This window comes from Eucyclogobius newberryi, unplaced genomic scaffold (assembly GCF_026437365.1).
Source record: "Eucyclogobius newberryi isolate DKJ021-1_F unplaced genomic scaffold, fEucNew1.0.hap1 SCAF_4, whole genome shotgun sequence".
In the NCBI taxonomy this organism is placed as follows: Eukaryota; Metazoa; Chordata; class Actinopteri; order Gobiiformes; family Gobiidae; genus Eucyclogobius; species Eucyclogobius newberryi.
The window spans coordinates 9,742,046-9,760,492 of NW_027316056.1; the positions used below are offsets into that span (position 1 = coordinate 9,742,046).

General features: G+C 40.6%; 1 protein-coding gene across 1 annotated transcript in view; it reads right to left on the reverse strand.

The window, feature by feature from the left end:
- The window catches only part of npepps (aminopeptidase puromycin sensitive), a 42,509-nt gene that overhangs the window by 16,640 nt on the left and 7,422 nt on the right, over nt 1-18,447 (reverse strand). The window contains exons 3-8 of the mRNA XM_072462260.1: nt 15,920-15,997; nt 15,706-15,827; nt 13,358-13,465; nt 2,321-2,521; nt 1,460-1,556; nt 1,351-1,384 (exon numbers count right to left, since the gene is read on the reverse strand). Of these exons, the coding sequence (XP_072318361.1) occupies nt 1,351-1,384; nt 1,460-1,556; nt 2,321-2,521; nt 13,358-13,465; nt 15,706-15,827; nt 15,920-15,997 (640 nt within the window). The remainder of the gene's footprint in view (nt 1-1,350; nt 1,385-1,459; nt 1,557-2,320; nt 2,522-13,357; nt 13,466-15,705; nt 15,828-15,919; nt 15,998-18,447) is intronic.

The following is an 18,447-nucleotide window of genomic DNA, read 5'->3' on the forward strand; positions in this document are numbered from 1 at the left end:
TCTACAAATACCCCAAATATTTACACTGCTATTTTGCCCCGTTGTTCTGTCCATACTGTACAGCTTTGTATTTATATGAACTAAAGTCTATTTTCAATTAATACTTTCATTTGCATGGTTCATCAGTTTATAATTGGATGCACCGATATATGTAATAAAATGTAAATATATATTATCTGCATAATGATAATATGACTATTTGTGTGATATATTATCTGCATCATTAGTCTAAGAGGAAAACGACATGTGTGAAAATGGTGTAAAAGGAGGTAGAGAATGTTTACCCCCAGGGACGTAGGTAAACATTCCCCAAGCTCTTATCTCTAAGGAAAATACCAAGACAGTTGTAAAGATAAGTGCTGGATGTCGAGTTAACCAATGAGAAAAGTGACCCGCCTATTATGTGTAAAATCCATAATGTGAAATAAAACCACTTGCAAGAGGGTGAAACGCCGTGAGACTTGGAGGGTCATCAGGCTGCATACAACAACCTGATGACCCGGCCGGTCTCTCCCTGGCAAGCCATACAAAGTCTGACGTTTCTGTGTCGTTTTATATTCTAAGTTGAATTATGTTCTCTGACTGTTAAGGAATAGCATTGATTTATGTGTAATTTCTTGACATTTACATCAACCCAGTATCGATATTCACTTCATTGAGTAATATCAGTATCGGTCAAAAGCACGTACATCAGTCCGCCGATATTATGCTCCAGTAATAAGTGTTAACGCTCCATTTTCTAACAGAACAGACTACTTTAATCCAAATTTTATTCTAACAGAATATATGGGACGAATATGGTCACTCGCGATCATGATGGTTACAATGTTGTGTCAGACTTGTCTTGACTAGTTTTCTACCTAAACTATCAGTTTAGACATGTTTACTCCAAATAACGTAAGTGTGAGAGGTTTTAAGAAGGAGAAGATAAGAGTTCTGTGTGTCTGATGAGACTGATGTCACTGCTGTTACAGGAGGAGGCAGAGCAACACGATGAGAACACATGGACTGGAAGTTCAGAGACATTTAAGCTTATATCCCATTTCTTTAAAAAAAAAAAAAAAAAAAAACTATTTCTAACAGTGCTAAATAAATAAGAATGCTATTAAAACCTTTCCTTTTTTTCCCAAAGAAAGATATCATGTGTTATACTGGTATAACTGGTTCTATACATTTAAAATGTGTTAGGTTGTCATTGCTCAACTCTGTCCGCAGCCTTATCAGCAGCCATGCATTTACATCAACAGAACAAATGCCCAGGGCCTGACAAGGAACCATGTTACATAAGTTCAAAACATAACATTCTGAGAGATTTAGGTCTTTCAACTGACAGAAACTGTCTGGTTTTACCTGTATGTTACAAGGCCCCAGTTTTCCATGGCACCTGAAAAGAGAAAAAGTCTCAGATGCCATGAATGAATTAATGAAAGTTAAAAATGTTAAAGAAACAAGTACTAACCAGCAGCAAAGTCCGCAATAGCTATGAGATCAATTTTAGGCAATGGATAAGGAACATTGAAATAGTCATTATAGAAAGGTAATGTCTTGGTTGCAACCTGAAAAAAAAGACAACAATTTTAGCCATTTGGATACATTTCCTGGTATGCAAATTATTATGTACGTTTTATGGTTTCATAAGAAGGATCAATGTGAAGGAACATATTTGTAATTTGTTCATGAGAGTAATCTTTCCAGGTCTATAACTTTTTGTAATTTGTATTGCAAATTTGTTCTGATACCCATGTTTTACAACCTTGCCATCAAGATGAATTCTTGTGATGTTTGTGAGTTCAAAAACTCTTGAGAATCCGTCTGGTTAGGCTCCTGCTGATAAACCAATAGTGCGGACAGTCAAACGGTTCAATTGTCGAGGCGGTTTTCAGAACGAGCAACGGGAAGCGCTATGGGTATTTTTGGATGGGAAAGATGTTTGTGTTTTTTAACCATTGGAGTTTTACTGATCAACTTTCTCCCCTCGAGGTTTAAGAACTTCATCGGCTGCAGAATCCTATCGTGATTGTTGTGTCTCCATCGGTGGCTCTTATGGATGACCAAGTAAACAAAGCTTTAAAGCTGGAGATTTCTGCTGCGAAGCTCAGTGTTAATGATAGCCACGCACTCAATGGTAAATGACAGTTCGTTTTCTGTGGCCCAGAGTCTTGGTTACTGAATATGAAATGGTGTAACAAGCTGACGTCTACAGTGTATCAGGAAAACCTACCTGGAGTCATGGAAGAAGTACACTCAAAATACAAGTGGTAAGTACTTAATTTGGTTCAAAAACCAGCTGTACAATGTATATATTGCCCAAAACCCTCACCTCCAGTGCAAACTTGCCCTGCTCGGCCTTCCCCACAGGCGTGTAGACCCGGACTATGACTCCGTCTGAGGACTGGCTCTCCACAAAGTCGTACTCTCCGATGACGAAGGCAACGAGGTACGTGGACATGATCGGGGTTGTGGCGAACTTCACTTCCACCAGATTATCATCTTCTGGATATGGCTTTCGATCAATTACATTCTGGAGAAATAGAAACACAAATCAATTAGTCAGTATTATGGTGCATTCAGACTTCAGTATTATTGTGAGCTGGACGCCCGAGTTGTACGCCCGAGTTGGACGCCCGTACATTTGAAGGCAGATGCTTTGGACCCACATGGAGGAGTTGTCGTGTTTCTCAGTGTAGCTGTCGTCTTGGTGCGATTGCAAACCAGATTGAGGGAGTGGCTTTGGTGTATTTGCTTTACAAAGTCCCAAAATGGAGACGATCGGCAGCTTGTCTGGGTCCACCAGATACTTCAGAGGTGATCAGAGTTCAGTGAATATCAACATTTGCTCCAAGAGCTGCCTCTGGATGATATTTTACCGGCTGCAGTGTATAGTAGTAGACTTTGTTGAAATTTATCATTTTGTCTTAGATCACATGGCCTTGATTTGTGGGGTGCCCAAGGGTCAATACTGGGACCTCTTCCATTTAATCTCTCCATGCTAACATCAGCAGCTTTTTAACATCTAAAAATCAAAAATATTGTGTCTAATCCAGATTTGGAGAGACTTATCCATGCATTTGTCTCCAGTAGATTAGATTACTGAAACGGCCTGCTCACTGGTCTCTTCAAACGAGCTGTAAAACAGCTGCAGAACATCCAGAACGCTGCTGCTCGGAACCAGGAAGTACAAATACTTCCTGTTCTGAGGTCTGGCTCAGAGAATAGACTTTAAAGCAGCTCTGATAGTCTAAAAGTCTCTTCATGCCCTAGCACCAAAGCACATCTTGGACATGTTAGTGCCATATGAACCAACTTGGACTCTAAACCCAATACATGGAGAATAAGTGTTCCAGTTTCATGCAGTTAAAATCGGGAACAATCTTCCTGAAGATGCAAGACAGGCCTTTACTCTGAAAATATTTTCCTGTTCTGTAAAACATTTTGAATTACTTTGTGTATGATCAAAAATAAACTTGTGTTGCTTTTGTGGTTACTCTTGTTGCTTTGTAACTTTTACCAATAATAAACAGATGCTACACAAATGACTGTTCAGCCTCTGACTTTTAGCTTAGCTTTATTACACTTTTGCAGCAACACAAATACAGCTCTTTGTTTTGAAATGACCACACACTCAGACAGTAGCAAACACTCTCGGTTTATCTTCTGCTGTGAATGATTTTACAATGGGACCGCTCTGGGCCAGAGTCCAAATTAACTCACAAGAATGTAGCTTCACTGTCGCACCATAGCAGTTAATCATTACAGTCTGTATCTGTTTAACACACACTTCCAACTGCATATTTTATATTTTTATGAGTGGATAAACATGGCTGGGAGTCAACAACATGCATGGTAAACAGTAGGGACTATTCAATCTGTCCCCAGTGTTTGCAAAGTAAATAAACAGATGAACCTGTTCATAGTCTGCAGCAGAGTTTCAAGCCTATATTGATTTGAAAAGTAAATATGTAAAACCCTGTCAAGGCCATATCTATGAGGATAAATGAATGGTACAGCTGCTTTGGATACAGCTTTCTTGCATATTTGTTTATTTATATTTATTTAGTTTGATTAAAAGTCAAAATGGTCAATATCTAGGTCTACACCACTAGATATTGTGTACATGTCACATCTACGCTACAATCTAATTTTCAACTAGGGCTGTACAATATATTGCCATTTGAGATTGTGCAATTATCAAATCACAAAGGCTACAAATATTTGGATAATTTATCATCTGACAGTCAATACGGATTCAGACAGAATAGATCTACATCACTTGCTTTAATTAACCTAATGGAAGGACTCAGAAATTCCTACTACAAATTTTTGGTTTTCTATTCTATTTGTAGTAGGAATTTCTCATAGACCTACAAAGTCTTTGACACCACTGACCATGACATTTTATATTAAAAAATGGAAAACTATGTGCTGCTTGATGGGTGGTTAAGGCAGCAGCAAACATGCCAGGCTCCACGTGCAGCCGGCTGCAGTGTCGTGGGTTTTAATCCCGTATCTGACAATTTACTGCATGTCCCTCCCGTCTCTCATACCCATTTCACGCTAAGCTGTCCTGTCTGGTGAAGACCTATGGGCCTAAAAATCCTTAAAAACTATGGCATCAAAGTAAAGAAATGAGTGGGGGAAAGACAGCAAATGGTACAAATGAACACAAATAAAAATACAGAACAATATTTAGTCCCTCAAAGCTCTATATTAGGACCCACTCTATTTTTTATGTACATCAATGATATGCAAAATATAAATGTATTAAATTTGTTCTTTTTGCGGACCATACTAATATTATTTGTACAGATGAGGATCTCACCTGATTGACTCAAATAACCTTAGGAAATTAATATATTACAAAGGTGGTTTAACGAGAATAATTCAATATGAAAAAGACAAAACTTGCCATTTGGAAAACAAAAAAGGAAATTTTAAAGCTTTGCTTCATCCACCTTTTGAAACCAGGTAGTGTGTGCAATATGTTCACAAGGTATGTATTGTGATTTGTATAATATAAATATATCATATGTTATGACCTCTGCAAAGAACAAAATATGTTGTACTAGTGGTTTAAGCTTCTACAAACGTGTTCTGAAAGTAGGAGAGGGCAATATTGACAAATGTAATCTCTATTTTTGGGGGATTTCCTGATCACAAACAGATGTGTGTTAAATGTGTTAAAACATGTCTTTAAATGTATTAGTTAAGGTTTAATTATCAGACAAACGTGAAACGTCTAAAATGAATCACAAAATTGCAGAAATACTACTGCATACTCTTTTTTGAAAGTTTACAATACAACTTTTTATTTTTAATCAGCTTTTTGAATGTAGTATTTTTTAATATAAACGATAAACTCAATATTTCAAGTTCGGCATATCTTCAAAAGAACATTCACAATATTATCTAAAGATCTTCAATATATCGTGTTCTTGTATTGTTTATCAGTTAATATTTCAGTCTTCTCTCAGATGAAAGAACACAATAAAAATGTTCTTTATGTCAAGTGGGCTTTATATGAAAATGTAGATAATATTGTGAATGTTGTTTTGAAGATGTGCCACATTTTTCATGTGGAGTGCGGTATATTTTTAAAAATGCAACAAAGACAGCTGAAAATAAAAATGTTAAATGTTATGTTGTAAACAAGGGCTAGTCTATTATATTTGAACTGGAAAAGATCACAACAGCAGATCTAGAATTAGAGCTGGTCTTGAACCAAGACTAAACACATTCACATCAGGCTTAAACCATATGTTGAACAGGCCTAGACCGGGGAATCTGGACCTGGACAGGGACCAGACGGCGGAATCTGGACCTGGACCGGGACCAGACTGCAGAAACTGAACCAGGACCAGACCACGGAATCTGGACCTGGACCAGACGGCGGAATCCGGGCCTGGACCGGGACCAGATTGCAGAAACTGAACCAGGACCAGACCGCGGAATCTGGACTTGGACTGGGACCAGACTGCAGAAACTGAACCAGAAGCGTAATCTGGACCTGGAACAGACCGCGTAATCTGGACCTGGACGGGATTATTAGATATAAATGGCATAACAACATTGGATTCAGTTGATGTTAAAAGTACAGTGGTACTGAATAACTGAGCTAACATAGTACATAAAGAACAAACTTGGGCCACCAAGCAAAACCGTCTGGTCCATGGCACATTTTACTATGATGGGCCAGATCATTTTGCCTGCTACAAATTGGGGCATCTCTGCTGCTGTTCACGGTTCAGGGCTTCATTGCAATGTGATCCATGGCCCATTTTAACATGGGTCGGACCACATTGCTTAGTGGGTTGAATTTGGCCCGTGGGCCAGCAATTGAATAGCCCTGTTGAAAAATTTGTATAAGAGTACTAAAGAGTATAAGGTGATATTTCTGCACTTTGTATTTACTAGTTTGTATTTATTACTGGTACCTGTGCCTAAGACACCGCGCCCCAAAGACCTCAACAGCTTCAGGCCAGTGGCTCTCACGTCCCACCTGATGAAGACACTGGAGCGGCTAGTCCTGGACCACCTCCGCTCCACCGTGAGCTCAGCCATGGACCCGCTGCAGTTTGCATATCGGTCTGGCATCGGAGTGGAGGACGCCGTCATCTCCCTGCTGCACCGCTCTCTCTCTCACCTGGAAAAGCCTGGCAGCTCTGTGATGATTCTGTTCTTCGATCTCTCCAGCGCCTTCAACACCATCCAGCCGCTGCTCCTGAGGGACAAGCTGGAGACGGCTGGTGTGGAGTATGACCTGGCAGAGTGGATCCTGGACTACCTCACAGACCGACCCCAGTTTGTGAGAGCCCGGAACTGTGTGTCTGACACTCGGACCTGCAGTGTGGGGGCACCCCAGGGCACTGTCCTCGCGCCCTTTCTCTTCACCCTTTACACTGCAGACTTCAGACATGACACGGACAGCTGTGTCCTGCACAAGTTCTCTGACGACTCTGCCATCATCGGACTCATCACGGACGACGATGACGCCGAGTACAGAGGACTGGCGCAGGACTTTGTGGACTGGTGTCAGCGGAACCACCTCCTCATCAACGCGGGGAAGACCAAGGAGATGGTGGTGGATTTCCGCAGACACCACCCCACTGCCCCCTCACCAGTGAACATCCAGGGACGGGACATTTTGAGAGTGGACTCATACAAGTACCTGGGTATTCATCTGAACCACAAACTGGACTGTACTCATAACACAGACGCACTGTACAGGAAGAGCCAGAGTCGGCTCTACCTCCTGAGGAGACTCAGGTCTTTTGGAGTGACAGGGCCACTCCTGAAGACCTTCTACGACTCTGTGGTGGCATCAGCCCTCCTGTATGGTGTGGTCTGCTGGAGCAGCAGCATCACAGAGAGGGAGAGGAAGAGGCTGGACAGAGTCATCAAGAAGTCCAGCTCCGTCCTGGGCTGTGCTCTGGACTCGGTGCAGGAGGTGGGGGACAGGAGGGTCCTGGCTAGATTCACATCTATGCTGGACCATGAGTGTCACCCCCTGCAGGACACTCTCTCCGCTCTGGAGAGCAGCTTCAGTGAGAGACTGATCCACCCTCGCTGTGTGAAGGAAAGGTTCCGTAGGTCTTTCCTTCCTGCTGCTGTCAGACTTTATAACAAGAACTGTTAGTACTGAACACTCGCAATACTGACCTAACCTAATACTGATGTGCAATTCTGTCATATGTGCAATTGCTGTTGGAATTCATGTGCAATTCATGTGCAATTACTGTGAAATTCATGTGCAATCTATGTGCTGTCGTGACACATATTCATGTGCAATTACTGTCGTGATCACATGCAATGGTATTTATTTATTTATTTATTTGTCTATGGGAGTTTTTATTTATTTATAGGAGATCTTCTACTGAAAGTGTTTTTCAGACTTCCTATAAGTGATCTGTTCTTCTGTATCTACCTCTGTATCTACCTGCGTTGCACCAATGAAATTTCTTATTTCATTCGTGTCATTTATTTTTTTGTTGTTTCACATTTGTCTGATAAAATGTATTAATTGAAGTTTAATTAACACATTTCTGTTGGATCGACAGATTGTATCTTTAAAAATATAGAGATGTTCAGGAAAGGTGACATTTTGTATTTTTTACATGATCTCTTTTTACATCCATGCTTGTTTAAATTAGCATCTACTTTCTATTTTGTAATGAATTTGACAACCCAAATCCACACATTAAATGACTAAACCAGGGCTAAAGAACCTCTAACATAATGACGGAGAACAGCAATTTTGGAGATGTTCTGCCCCAGACTTATTTTCTGTTTCTGACTAAGCAACTTTGTGGATAAAATGTGCAGGTGGTGTTTTATTTATATGAGGATGAAGAACCCTGTGTTTTCACCTGGTGTAAGCTTTAGTCTGAAAAGGAGACACTACAGTCGCTCCTGCAGTTTGACTTAAATAAATGTAAAAACAATGTTTTACAAGTTTTTTTTTTTTTTATCATGTAATGGTTTAATCAAAATAAAAGGTCATTTATGTGTAAAATTGGAAATATTTGGGGAATAAAAATCTGAAAAATGTTTTAAAGCCAGGTTTACATATGTTGACATATAAGATACAAAAAACAATTACCGAGCGTATTTTGGATTATTGAAATAGTATTCGAGTAAACTAGAACTTACTGAAAATTGGTGAAAAAATTCAGAAGTTGCCTAATTTTGTTTTGTTTTTTGTAATAAAAGCAGGCTCAGTCGAGTGTACTACTCACTGACTCTGGTCCGGATGCGGTTTGGGACCTGCAATAAAGTGCTTGAAATCAAAGTGCCCTGTTACACTGACCGCTGATCACTAAGGTCATGGGAAGAATCAGTAAGACCATCGGTCAAAATCCTGCAACTGTAAGTCCAAAGACTGTAAAGTTCGATGTGTGTAGGCTGATCTTTATATCTCTCGGGGGGAAATATATTCTGAGAAAACTCCTTTGAAGTTAAAACGTGCCAATAAATCTATGTATTCCATCCATCCCTCCATCCATCTTCTGCCGCTTTATCCGGGGCCGGGTCGCGGGGGCAGCAGTCTGAGCAGGGACTCCCAGACTTCCTTCTCCCCAGACACTTCCTCTAACTCCTCCGGGGGGATCCCGAGGCGTTCCCAGGCCAGCCGAGAGACATAGTCTCTCCAGCGTGTCCTGGGTCTTCCCCGGGGCCTCTTCCCGGTGCCTGAAACACCTCCCGAGGGAGGCGCCCAGGAGGCATCCGGAACAGATGCCCGAGCCACCTCAGCTGGCTCCTCTCGACGTGGAGGAGCAGCGGCTCTACTCCGAGCTCCCCCCGTGTGGCCGAGCTCCTCACCTTATCTCTAAGGGAGCGCCCAGCCACACGGCGGAGGAAACTCATTTCGACCGCTTGTATCCGCGATCTTGTTCTTTCGGTCACTACCCAAAGCTCATGACCATAGGTGAGGGTAGGAACGTAGACCGACCGGTAAATAGAGAGCTTTGCCTTTCGACTCAGCTCCCTCTTCACCACAACAGTCCGATGCAGCGACTGCATCACTGCAGCCGCTGCACCGATCCACTTGTCGATCTCACGCTCCATCCTTCCCTCACTCGTGAACAAGACCCCGGGATACTTGAACTCCTCCACTTGGGGCAAGGACTCCCCACCCACCTGGAGAGGGCAAGCCACCTTTTTCCGGTCGAGAACCATGGCCTCGGATTTGGAGGTGCTGATTCTCATCCCAGCCGCTTCACACTCGGCTGCAAACCGTCCCAGTGCATGTTGCAGGTCCGGGTTTGATGGAGCCATCAGGACAACATCGTCTGCAAACAGCAGAGATGAGATCCTGTGGTCCCCAAACCGGACACCCTCCGACCCCTGACTGCGCCTAGAAATTCTGTCCATAAAAACTATGAACAGAACCGGTGACAAAGGGCAGCCCTGGCGGAGTCCAACATGCACTGGGAACAGGTCTGACTTAGTGCCGGCAATGCGAACACAGCTCCTGCTCCGGTCATACAGGGACCGGACAGCCCTGAGCAAAGGGCCCCGGACCCCGTACTCCCGGAGCACCCCCCAAAGGACACCCCGAGGGACACGGTCGAAAGCCTTCTCCAGATCCACTAAGGACATGTGGACTGGTTGGGCAAACTCCCATGAACCCTCGAGCACCCGATGGAGGGTATAGAGCTGGTCCAGTGTTCCACGACCGGGACGAAAACCACTCTGCTCCTCCTGAATCCGAGGTTCGACTATCGGTCGGATTCTCCTCTCCAGTACTTTGGAATAGACCTTACCTGGGAGGCTGAGGAGTGTGATCCCTCTGTAGTTGGAACACACCCTCCGGTCCCCCTTCTTGAACAGAGGGACCACCACCCCGGTCTGCCAGTCCAGAGGCACGGTCCCCGCACGCCACGCGATGTTGCAGAGACGTGTCAACCAAGACAGTCCTACAACATCTCTATGTATTCCATCCAATCAGACTATGTATTCTATGTATTCTATGTATTCCATCCAATCATAAAACATCTTTAGGTGCAGATTGGACGATGCAGCCTTTATGTACACAGACCAAACGGACTGTTTAGATTCTGGAGTGGACTCTCATGTTGCCTTTGTCTGCGCTCAAACAAAGTGGCTCCATTATCCGGGCCGGACTGTAAAGGTCACTGCACCGGCTCTGGGAACCATTCAGCAACTGAGGACGCCTGAATGTCAACATTTTCTACACAGCTGTTTCTGTATCAAAACTAACGTTGTGTGGCCAAAGACGGATAATAATATGATGCTTACGTTAATCTGTTATTCATGGGTCTCAGTTAGAGGTGGTGGGGTCCCAACATCTGGTTAACATTTGGTCCAAAACCCAACACAGCTTCTATCCCACCGAACTGAGTCGAAGCGGAAATTACAGCTATAACTTAAACAAAAAAACCTGGAACGGGGGAAATTGGAGGTAAAATGAAGTAGCCCGTAATAAATTAAAACACATCACATCGTCAGTTATTTGGATTTTCCATTACAAAGGATGAAAAAATACAATATGTTTTCTTGCTGCAGAATTATGTTTAATTGTCACAAAAAGTATAATTTGTGGTTAAGTATGTAATATATGTGTAAAATCTGTATATCGGTAAAATAAAAAATGATTATGGGCTCAACGTTTCTGCGTATTTGTACAGTAAAACTTAAAAATCAGGATTTTGCTTTATCATTTCATAGAACTTATTTTTTGCCCAAGTCCAATGGAAATTAAAGCTACATTTATTTGGTAAACTTTTAGAACCAACCAATCTAGTAGAACTGTAATTTTACCCAAAAACATTGGTCATTTTTTTCTATGTACATCAAGAATGACAACACAAATATCTCGCGCTCTAATGCCAAATGTAACTTCATGACGCCATCCTTTTTAAACCACAAGCCTGAGGGCGCGCTGTTAAACATTTTCTGATGCAATATTTAAAAAATTTGGAGACACGTTTTGTCTTGCTTTCATGTTCTCACAAAAGGCCATTTACAGTAGCTGAAGTGTAACATTAGCCAGAGGAGCTGCACTAGTTTTCCCTCTTATGTAAGCTCTGGAGAGGAGCAAGTCAACCGCTGCTACTGCTACATGAACTCAGGGAGCCCAGTCCTGGGTTTGGTCCTGGGTTTGGTCCTGGGTTTGGTCCTGGGTTTGGTCCTGGGTTTGGTCCTGGGTTTGGTCCTGGGTTTGGTCCTGGGTTTGGTCCTGGGTTTGGTCCTGGGTTTGGTCCTGGGTTTGGTCCTGGGTTTGGTCCTGGGTTTGGTCCTGGGTTTGGTCCTGGGTTTGGTCCTGGGTTTGGTCCTGGGTTTGGTCCTGGGTTTGGTCCTGGGTTTGGTCCTGGGTTTGGTCCTGGGTTTGGTCCTGGGTTTGGTCCTGGGTTTGGTCCTGGGTTTGGTCCTGGGTTTGGTCCTGGGTTTGGTCCTGGGTTTGGTCCTGGGTTTGGTCCTGGGTTTGGTCCTGGGTTTGGTCCTGGGTTTGGTCCTGGGTTTGGTCCTGGGTTTGGTCCTGGGTTTGGTCCTGGGTTTGGTCCTGGGTTTGGTCCTGGGTTTGGTCCTGGGTTTGGTCCTGGGTTTGGTCCTGGGTTTGGTCCTGGGTTTGGTCCTGGGTTTGGTCCTGGGTTTGGTCCTGGGTTTGGTCCTGGGTTTAGTCCTGGGTTTAGTCCTGGGTTTAGTCCTGGGTTTAGTCCTGGGTTTAGTCCTGGGTTTAGTCCTGGGTTTAGTCCTGGGTTTAGTCCTGGGTTTAGTCCCAGTCTGAGTCGGTCTGGGTAAATCCCTTTTCAGTATTGTTTTTGTCTGCTTTTGGGTACTTTTTTGCATCATCACTATAAATGACTTTCAAAAAAATACAAAGCCATGCAGGGCAACACTTTTCTTAAAAAATGTCAAGTGACTTGTGTCAGAGACAGTTAATAAAAGGTATTGGCATAAAGATAAGTATGTTTACAGTCTTTATAACAATTAAAAGTGTATATCGCCTTTAAATAAAAAAAGATCGAAGAATTTTAATGCTGTAATCCATATTTAAAAAGTGACATTTAAAAATACAGAAGGAGTTCCTCTGTCATTTATATTCCAGGACTAACTCTGGTTCAGGGTTTAAACCAAAGGTTAAAACAAATCTTATCATTGTGGTCAGGAGGGACCAGTGGACTTACAGAAATCACTCAAAGACTGAGGCTGAGCGGTTTGTTTCAGGTCGTTAGCCGCTAATGCTCTTAGTAGTTTACATATTGTCGTGTGGCTATGCTAATAAACATTAGCCTACTTGCAGACAAGGTGTCCGTCCGGGTGTTATATTTTAGGATCAAACACAAAGTCGGTGCTCTTGAAAGCTTTGAGGGAGTGTCCGGTGCAGAGGCGCGTGGACGAGGAAGAGCGGAAATGTCCACAAAGGTTTGTTGTGGCAAGTTTGTCTCTGATTTAAGTGTCAGCGACTTTTCAAGATTATCTAACAGCGGAGAGGCAAAAAGGTCACATGACTAAAACACATGGATACATTTAAGGCCATTTGATATTTTAACATGTAAATTTAAGTGAACATGCCTTTTAAGAAAAAAAACATAAGCAAATGATTTAATGCTTGTGAAAAACCTTCCTTACTCATTTTGTAGAATTGACTTAAATTGAAAAAACTTTTATACACTAATTTGAAAACTGCAAAGAAAACACAATTGGACTTTTCCTGAATAGTTTTAGTCAGAACAAGTATAAAACCATGTGGTGACAATAAAGACGGCTCTTATTTTATGGGTATATATCATTGTGATTTTCAGTATCAGGCCTTTTCCTCAGCTCAAAGTCTGACACGTTTGTATCGTGACGAGGTTCAGAGCAAAAACACATTGAGATTGTTGAATATAAAGCGTACCATGTTTGACAAGGCGACGCGGTCCTTGGGCACGACCAGGCTGATGTCGAACGTGGCTTTGATGGCGGGTTCATCCCAACATGGAAAAGCTCTTCGTGCGTCTGTGGCCTGGAGAGGAGGAAAGAAAGACACATTATTATACGTTTTGAAGTTGTATTTATTCATCCCTTATCACCGTCTTATTCAGCATAACCTTTATTCAGTTGCTAATTAGACATTCACTGACTAAGTGTTAGTGAATGTCTAATTAGGAGATGAATAAAGGTTATGCTGAAAAACACAGAGCCTGATTTATCGGTCCAAAAACGGGGCAAAATTTGAATTCAAACTAATTATTAGTACGCTTTAGTTTACACAAATACAAAATAATATATTCTAAATGATTTGTTGGATCTCATGTCAATAATCACTCATAAAAACATAAAAAAGTGCAAAACATTTCTCTTACATTTATTTAAGTTAAACTTTTTTCCAGTTTCTTTGCTTGTTTCCTGCAGAGTCTCGCCTTCAAACATTATCATTATTACTGATGACACTTTGTAATAAAGAGTCAAAACACAACAACTCGGCAGCCACCAGAGGAGGTGAGAATATAGTCCAAGATAAAAATAAATCTCACAAAACACTTTATTTACAAAGGCAAATCCCTGAGGGCACTTTGCATTTCAATCAGTGGACGAGTTCTGTTTTGACTTGCCAAGGCTAAATGGCAAACAGCCTGAAAGAAAGAACTGGTATGAAAAAGAAGGGCAGTTTGATCATATTTCTCATCATCTCATTTAGTTTTTAGTCATATAAATATATTTTTTTCGGCAGTGCACGGTGCTCCACCTCCGAACCAGAAGGTGTGAAGAAAAGTTAGAGCTGAAGAAGACGTTCACAGACTGTGAGGATTTAACAAACTGAGGATGAGTTATATTCTTTTCATAAACCTGGACCATTAGAACGCAGCAGTGAAGCTACAAACAGCTTTAAATGTTAGTGTCTAAACATTATTTTAGACGTTCAGTCAAATGAAGTCAAACGAGTATTCCTATTGGACATGAGACGTCCTAAATACTCTGCAGTGACTTTATTATTATTAGTCTTCTGGGCTGGTGTGGGGTGTGACTCTTTTTAAAGGAGTCATGTGACCAGAACAAATTAACATACAAAATATGTACATATTTACAGTTGAATCAGAGTTAAATATGAAGTAAATACTTACAAATATGCTGTGAATTTATCTACAGAGTAATAGCGGTGGATGTAATAAAGTTACTTCAGTAAAAGTACAGATTCAGGACCAAGAAAGTAATTAATCCACTTATTGTAAAAAATAATATACTTAAGTAAAGTATAGAAGTCCCCATTTGAAACAAAGAGTTTGAAAGTTATTTAAGAGTCACATCTAGTGATCTTGATAAAGAATTGTTGCAGACCACAAAAAATTGTCAAACCATTTATTGTTTTTCTATTGAAGTTGTAGCACAGTAAATAAAATGGTCTAAACAGAAAAGACCTACACAAAGTATAAAAGCTAAAGTGTTATGTTAATATTGTACTGGAGAGATCAAGATGTAAATCATGGCCATTTCCAATTATGAATGAGATCAAACTAATCACATGTGTTAGGGCGTATTGAACACACATGTAGACTGAGGGTCAACTGTGTGGAATAAAATATGTGATTTGATGTTGTGATATCAAAAGCAGCTCCTGCGCATTTCTGCTTTTCTTTTCTCTAAAGAAGGAGTGTCACTTTTAAAACTCTGGTCCCTTTCTTGCTTTTCCAGTGAGTTCTCCCGTGAGCTTGTCCCAGTCCGGACTCGCTTTTCACAGGGGAGACTGCTTCTGTCTGTGTTAGCATCAGGCTAACGGGCTAACATTCGCATAGCATTCCTCTTCCAATTCTCCTTCGATCGCCCGACTCAGGTGCTGCCGCTGTACGTTTAGCATGCTCTGTGTCTGACAGCTTTAATTTGATCCAGTTAATGTTTATGAAAAAAACACTCTTTGTGCACTGCGCTGCTGCCGCTTAAACTCACGCTGAACTTCCTGTAGTGAGACTGATCCAAGGAAACCCAGAGGAGCACTCTACAGTGAGTGTAATAGGAAAACAATTCTTCCAGACAGATCAAAATGAACCCCTGATTTGATATAATTTAATAATTTGATCAAACAATTTAAAAGATTGGTCGGCCAGCCCCACTTGTGCAGTAGAAAGTACAGATCCTGCTCTCAAATGTAGTGATGTAAAAGTAAAAAGTATTCAAAGCTGCTAAAGTACAGATGCCTAAAGCAGTACTTTTCCTTTTGTACTTTGTTACTTTCCACTGAACACGGAGTCTGACAGTGTTGTTTCTTACCTCAAACTGTGTGACGGCGGCGTATCGAACCTCTCCAGTCGCTGTGGTGTATTTACTTCTGTAAAAACCTTTCATTTTGTCGTTGAGTTCTCCCACAAAGTCGATCTTCAACGTGCCGGACCCTGAAGGCACGAAAGTACAGATAAAGATCGTTAATTAAAACCAAACAAAGCCGGTCAAATAAACACTGTAATGTAAGTGAGAGAGACTTGACCTTTCTGTAGCGCACTGGGAAACGACAGAGTGACTTTCTCGTCTTCGTTTTGATAGTTGAAACCTGTGGCGTTAATTTCTACAAAAATGGAAACAAAAAGCTCGTTATAGACTCATCGTTAAATAAACAGCAGAATTAACATATTTCTCAATTCTTAGTTTTTAACATTTGAGCTCAATGTGGGTCAAATAATTATTACATCGAAAACATAAATATCAACTTGTTTTTACATTGTGTTTTTTGTATTATGTCTTAATTTTATAGAAATAAGTTCTTTTGTAAAATAGTTTTGTTTTATTACTTATTTATTGCTATTTTATGGTTTTGTTTTGCTTTCTATTTATATTGTTTTAGGACCACTAAAACAAACTGGGCACTAATACATGTTGTTGACTTTTATAGCTTTGTGACTTTGCAGCACTTAAAATCATAATTATATAACAATAATTAATAATAATAATAATAATAATAATTAAGTGGATGTGGACATGAACAAAATGAAAATGTTTTGAATTTGCACATTACAATGAAACTAACAATTTGCAACTTAAGGAGGCCTTGTTTCTTTCTGACATCAATATTTAGAGCGGAAAACTGTTGCATAATTTTACAATAAGTTACTTTGACAAAACAGTTCAGATAAAACGTGAAGACGAGTTTTAGAGGTCTGAACTACACGGTCAGCAAGTCGTTTACTTCAGAAGACGTGGATGTTAATTTGTTGAAGAAATGTACTTTAAACTGGGCACTTGACGTTTAAAGAAAAATACGAAAAGGAAAACAAGAGGAAGGAAATATTTTACAAACATTACATCGTTTATATCTTTTTGGTTTAGATGTAAATGATGTTTAAAAATATCATAAATGACAATTTTTTGTTGGAAAAAATGTACGTTTTTGTTGTTGCAGTCTTATTATTTGGTTTATATATTATCTATAATCGTGATTATTTAAGGACTAAAACATGTTAACAAGCAAAATTAAGTGGTTTTATTTCAATATAAAGTAAACAAAAAAAACATATAAATTAGAGCAGCAACAAGTTAATTGATTAATCACAACTAATCGATAATTTAAATAATTGTCAACTAATGTATCGCTAGTAATCGAATAACCGTTAACTGGTCCATGCACAGCTTCAAGACGTTTTACGACTAAAATTCCATGAAAATGGAAACGGTGTAAATTGAGTGTTTTTGATGAAAACATTCTTATTGTCCATAAATGTGCTCCACTTCAACTGATAAAAATTCAAAACAACTACTTGCATTCAAAACAACTAATCGATTAATCGAAAGAATACTTGCTAAGAAATAATCGATAAGCAAAATGATCGTTAGTCTAAATATAAATTACTTTTTTTATCTGGCTTTACTTTATTTTCCAATTCAGACAGTTACATTTCATAAAGCTGGTCACAACCTTGAGAATAAATCATGAGAATTCACACAGTCTCAGTAATAATCGTGAAATATAGCCGCAAGCGGCAATGATCGGCCCTCGCTACGTCGCCGCCACGCCGCAAGAGGAGGGGGCGCTAACGCGCCCCAATTGTCCTTTTATTACGCCTACTGCTGAATCTGTGACGCTGTCACATCTTCTCCCCTTTGTTTTACCATCAAAAAGCTATTTTATTTTGAATTCTTGGCAAAATGTGCGGCTTTGCCGCACAGACACCGTGACTCTTTGAATAAAAATGTGGATAACTTTTGATGGTCCACCCCTGAAGATGAGTCTCACCAAATTTCAGGTTAATAGGGCTAACGCCCTAAGAGGAGTTTGTGAAAGTCATGTAAACATGTTCTGGCGATTTCCCCATTGGAATAACATGGAAGGTTTCGGTCATCGTTACGGCAACGCCATAACAATTATGACATGGGTCTCATTGACTTTTTTGATGGGGATTCTAAAATTGAGTTGTGTGTCAAATTTCATATAATTTCGCAAAACTAAACATTTAAGCTCCATATAAAATCAAGTAGGTTTAGGGCAAAGAGTTTAACAACTGATTCTAATTTGAAGCAATTCGGACTTTATCTGCGCAAACGGCAGAAATGTAAAATTTGGGAGATTTCTGAAATTCTTGCTACAGTTTGCGGCTTCGCCGCACAGAGACCGTGAGAGGTATCAAATGTAATTTGAATAACTTTTGATGTCCCACTCCTCAGTAGCATTTTCACCAAATTTCAGCTTTTTAGGGCCAACGCCCTGGGAGGAGTTTGTAAAAGTAAGACGTTTGGAAAAACTCCCGAGTCATGTTTAGCCATTTTTGAAGCAATATGGCCGACATTTGGTTGGGCGGACGGCGTTGCCGTAATAATAATATTTTTTACTTCTCTTGTCACCATCTACCTCTGCGCCAAATTTCATGATTCTACAATCAGATTTTCTTTGGGTCATTTCCCATCTCTCAATGCATTTTTGGTACATTTGGGGGCGCTGACGCGCCAATTTTTTTTATTTTAGAAAAGGGAAATAGCCAGAATGTAGAGAGGCACGATTTTTAGAGGTGTGCAAATTTTTGTGAC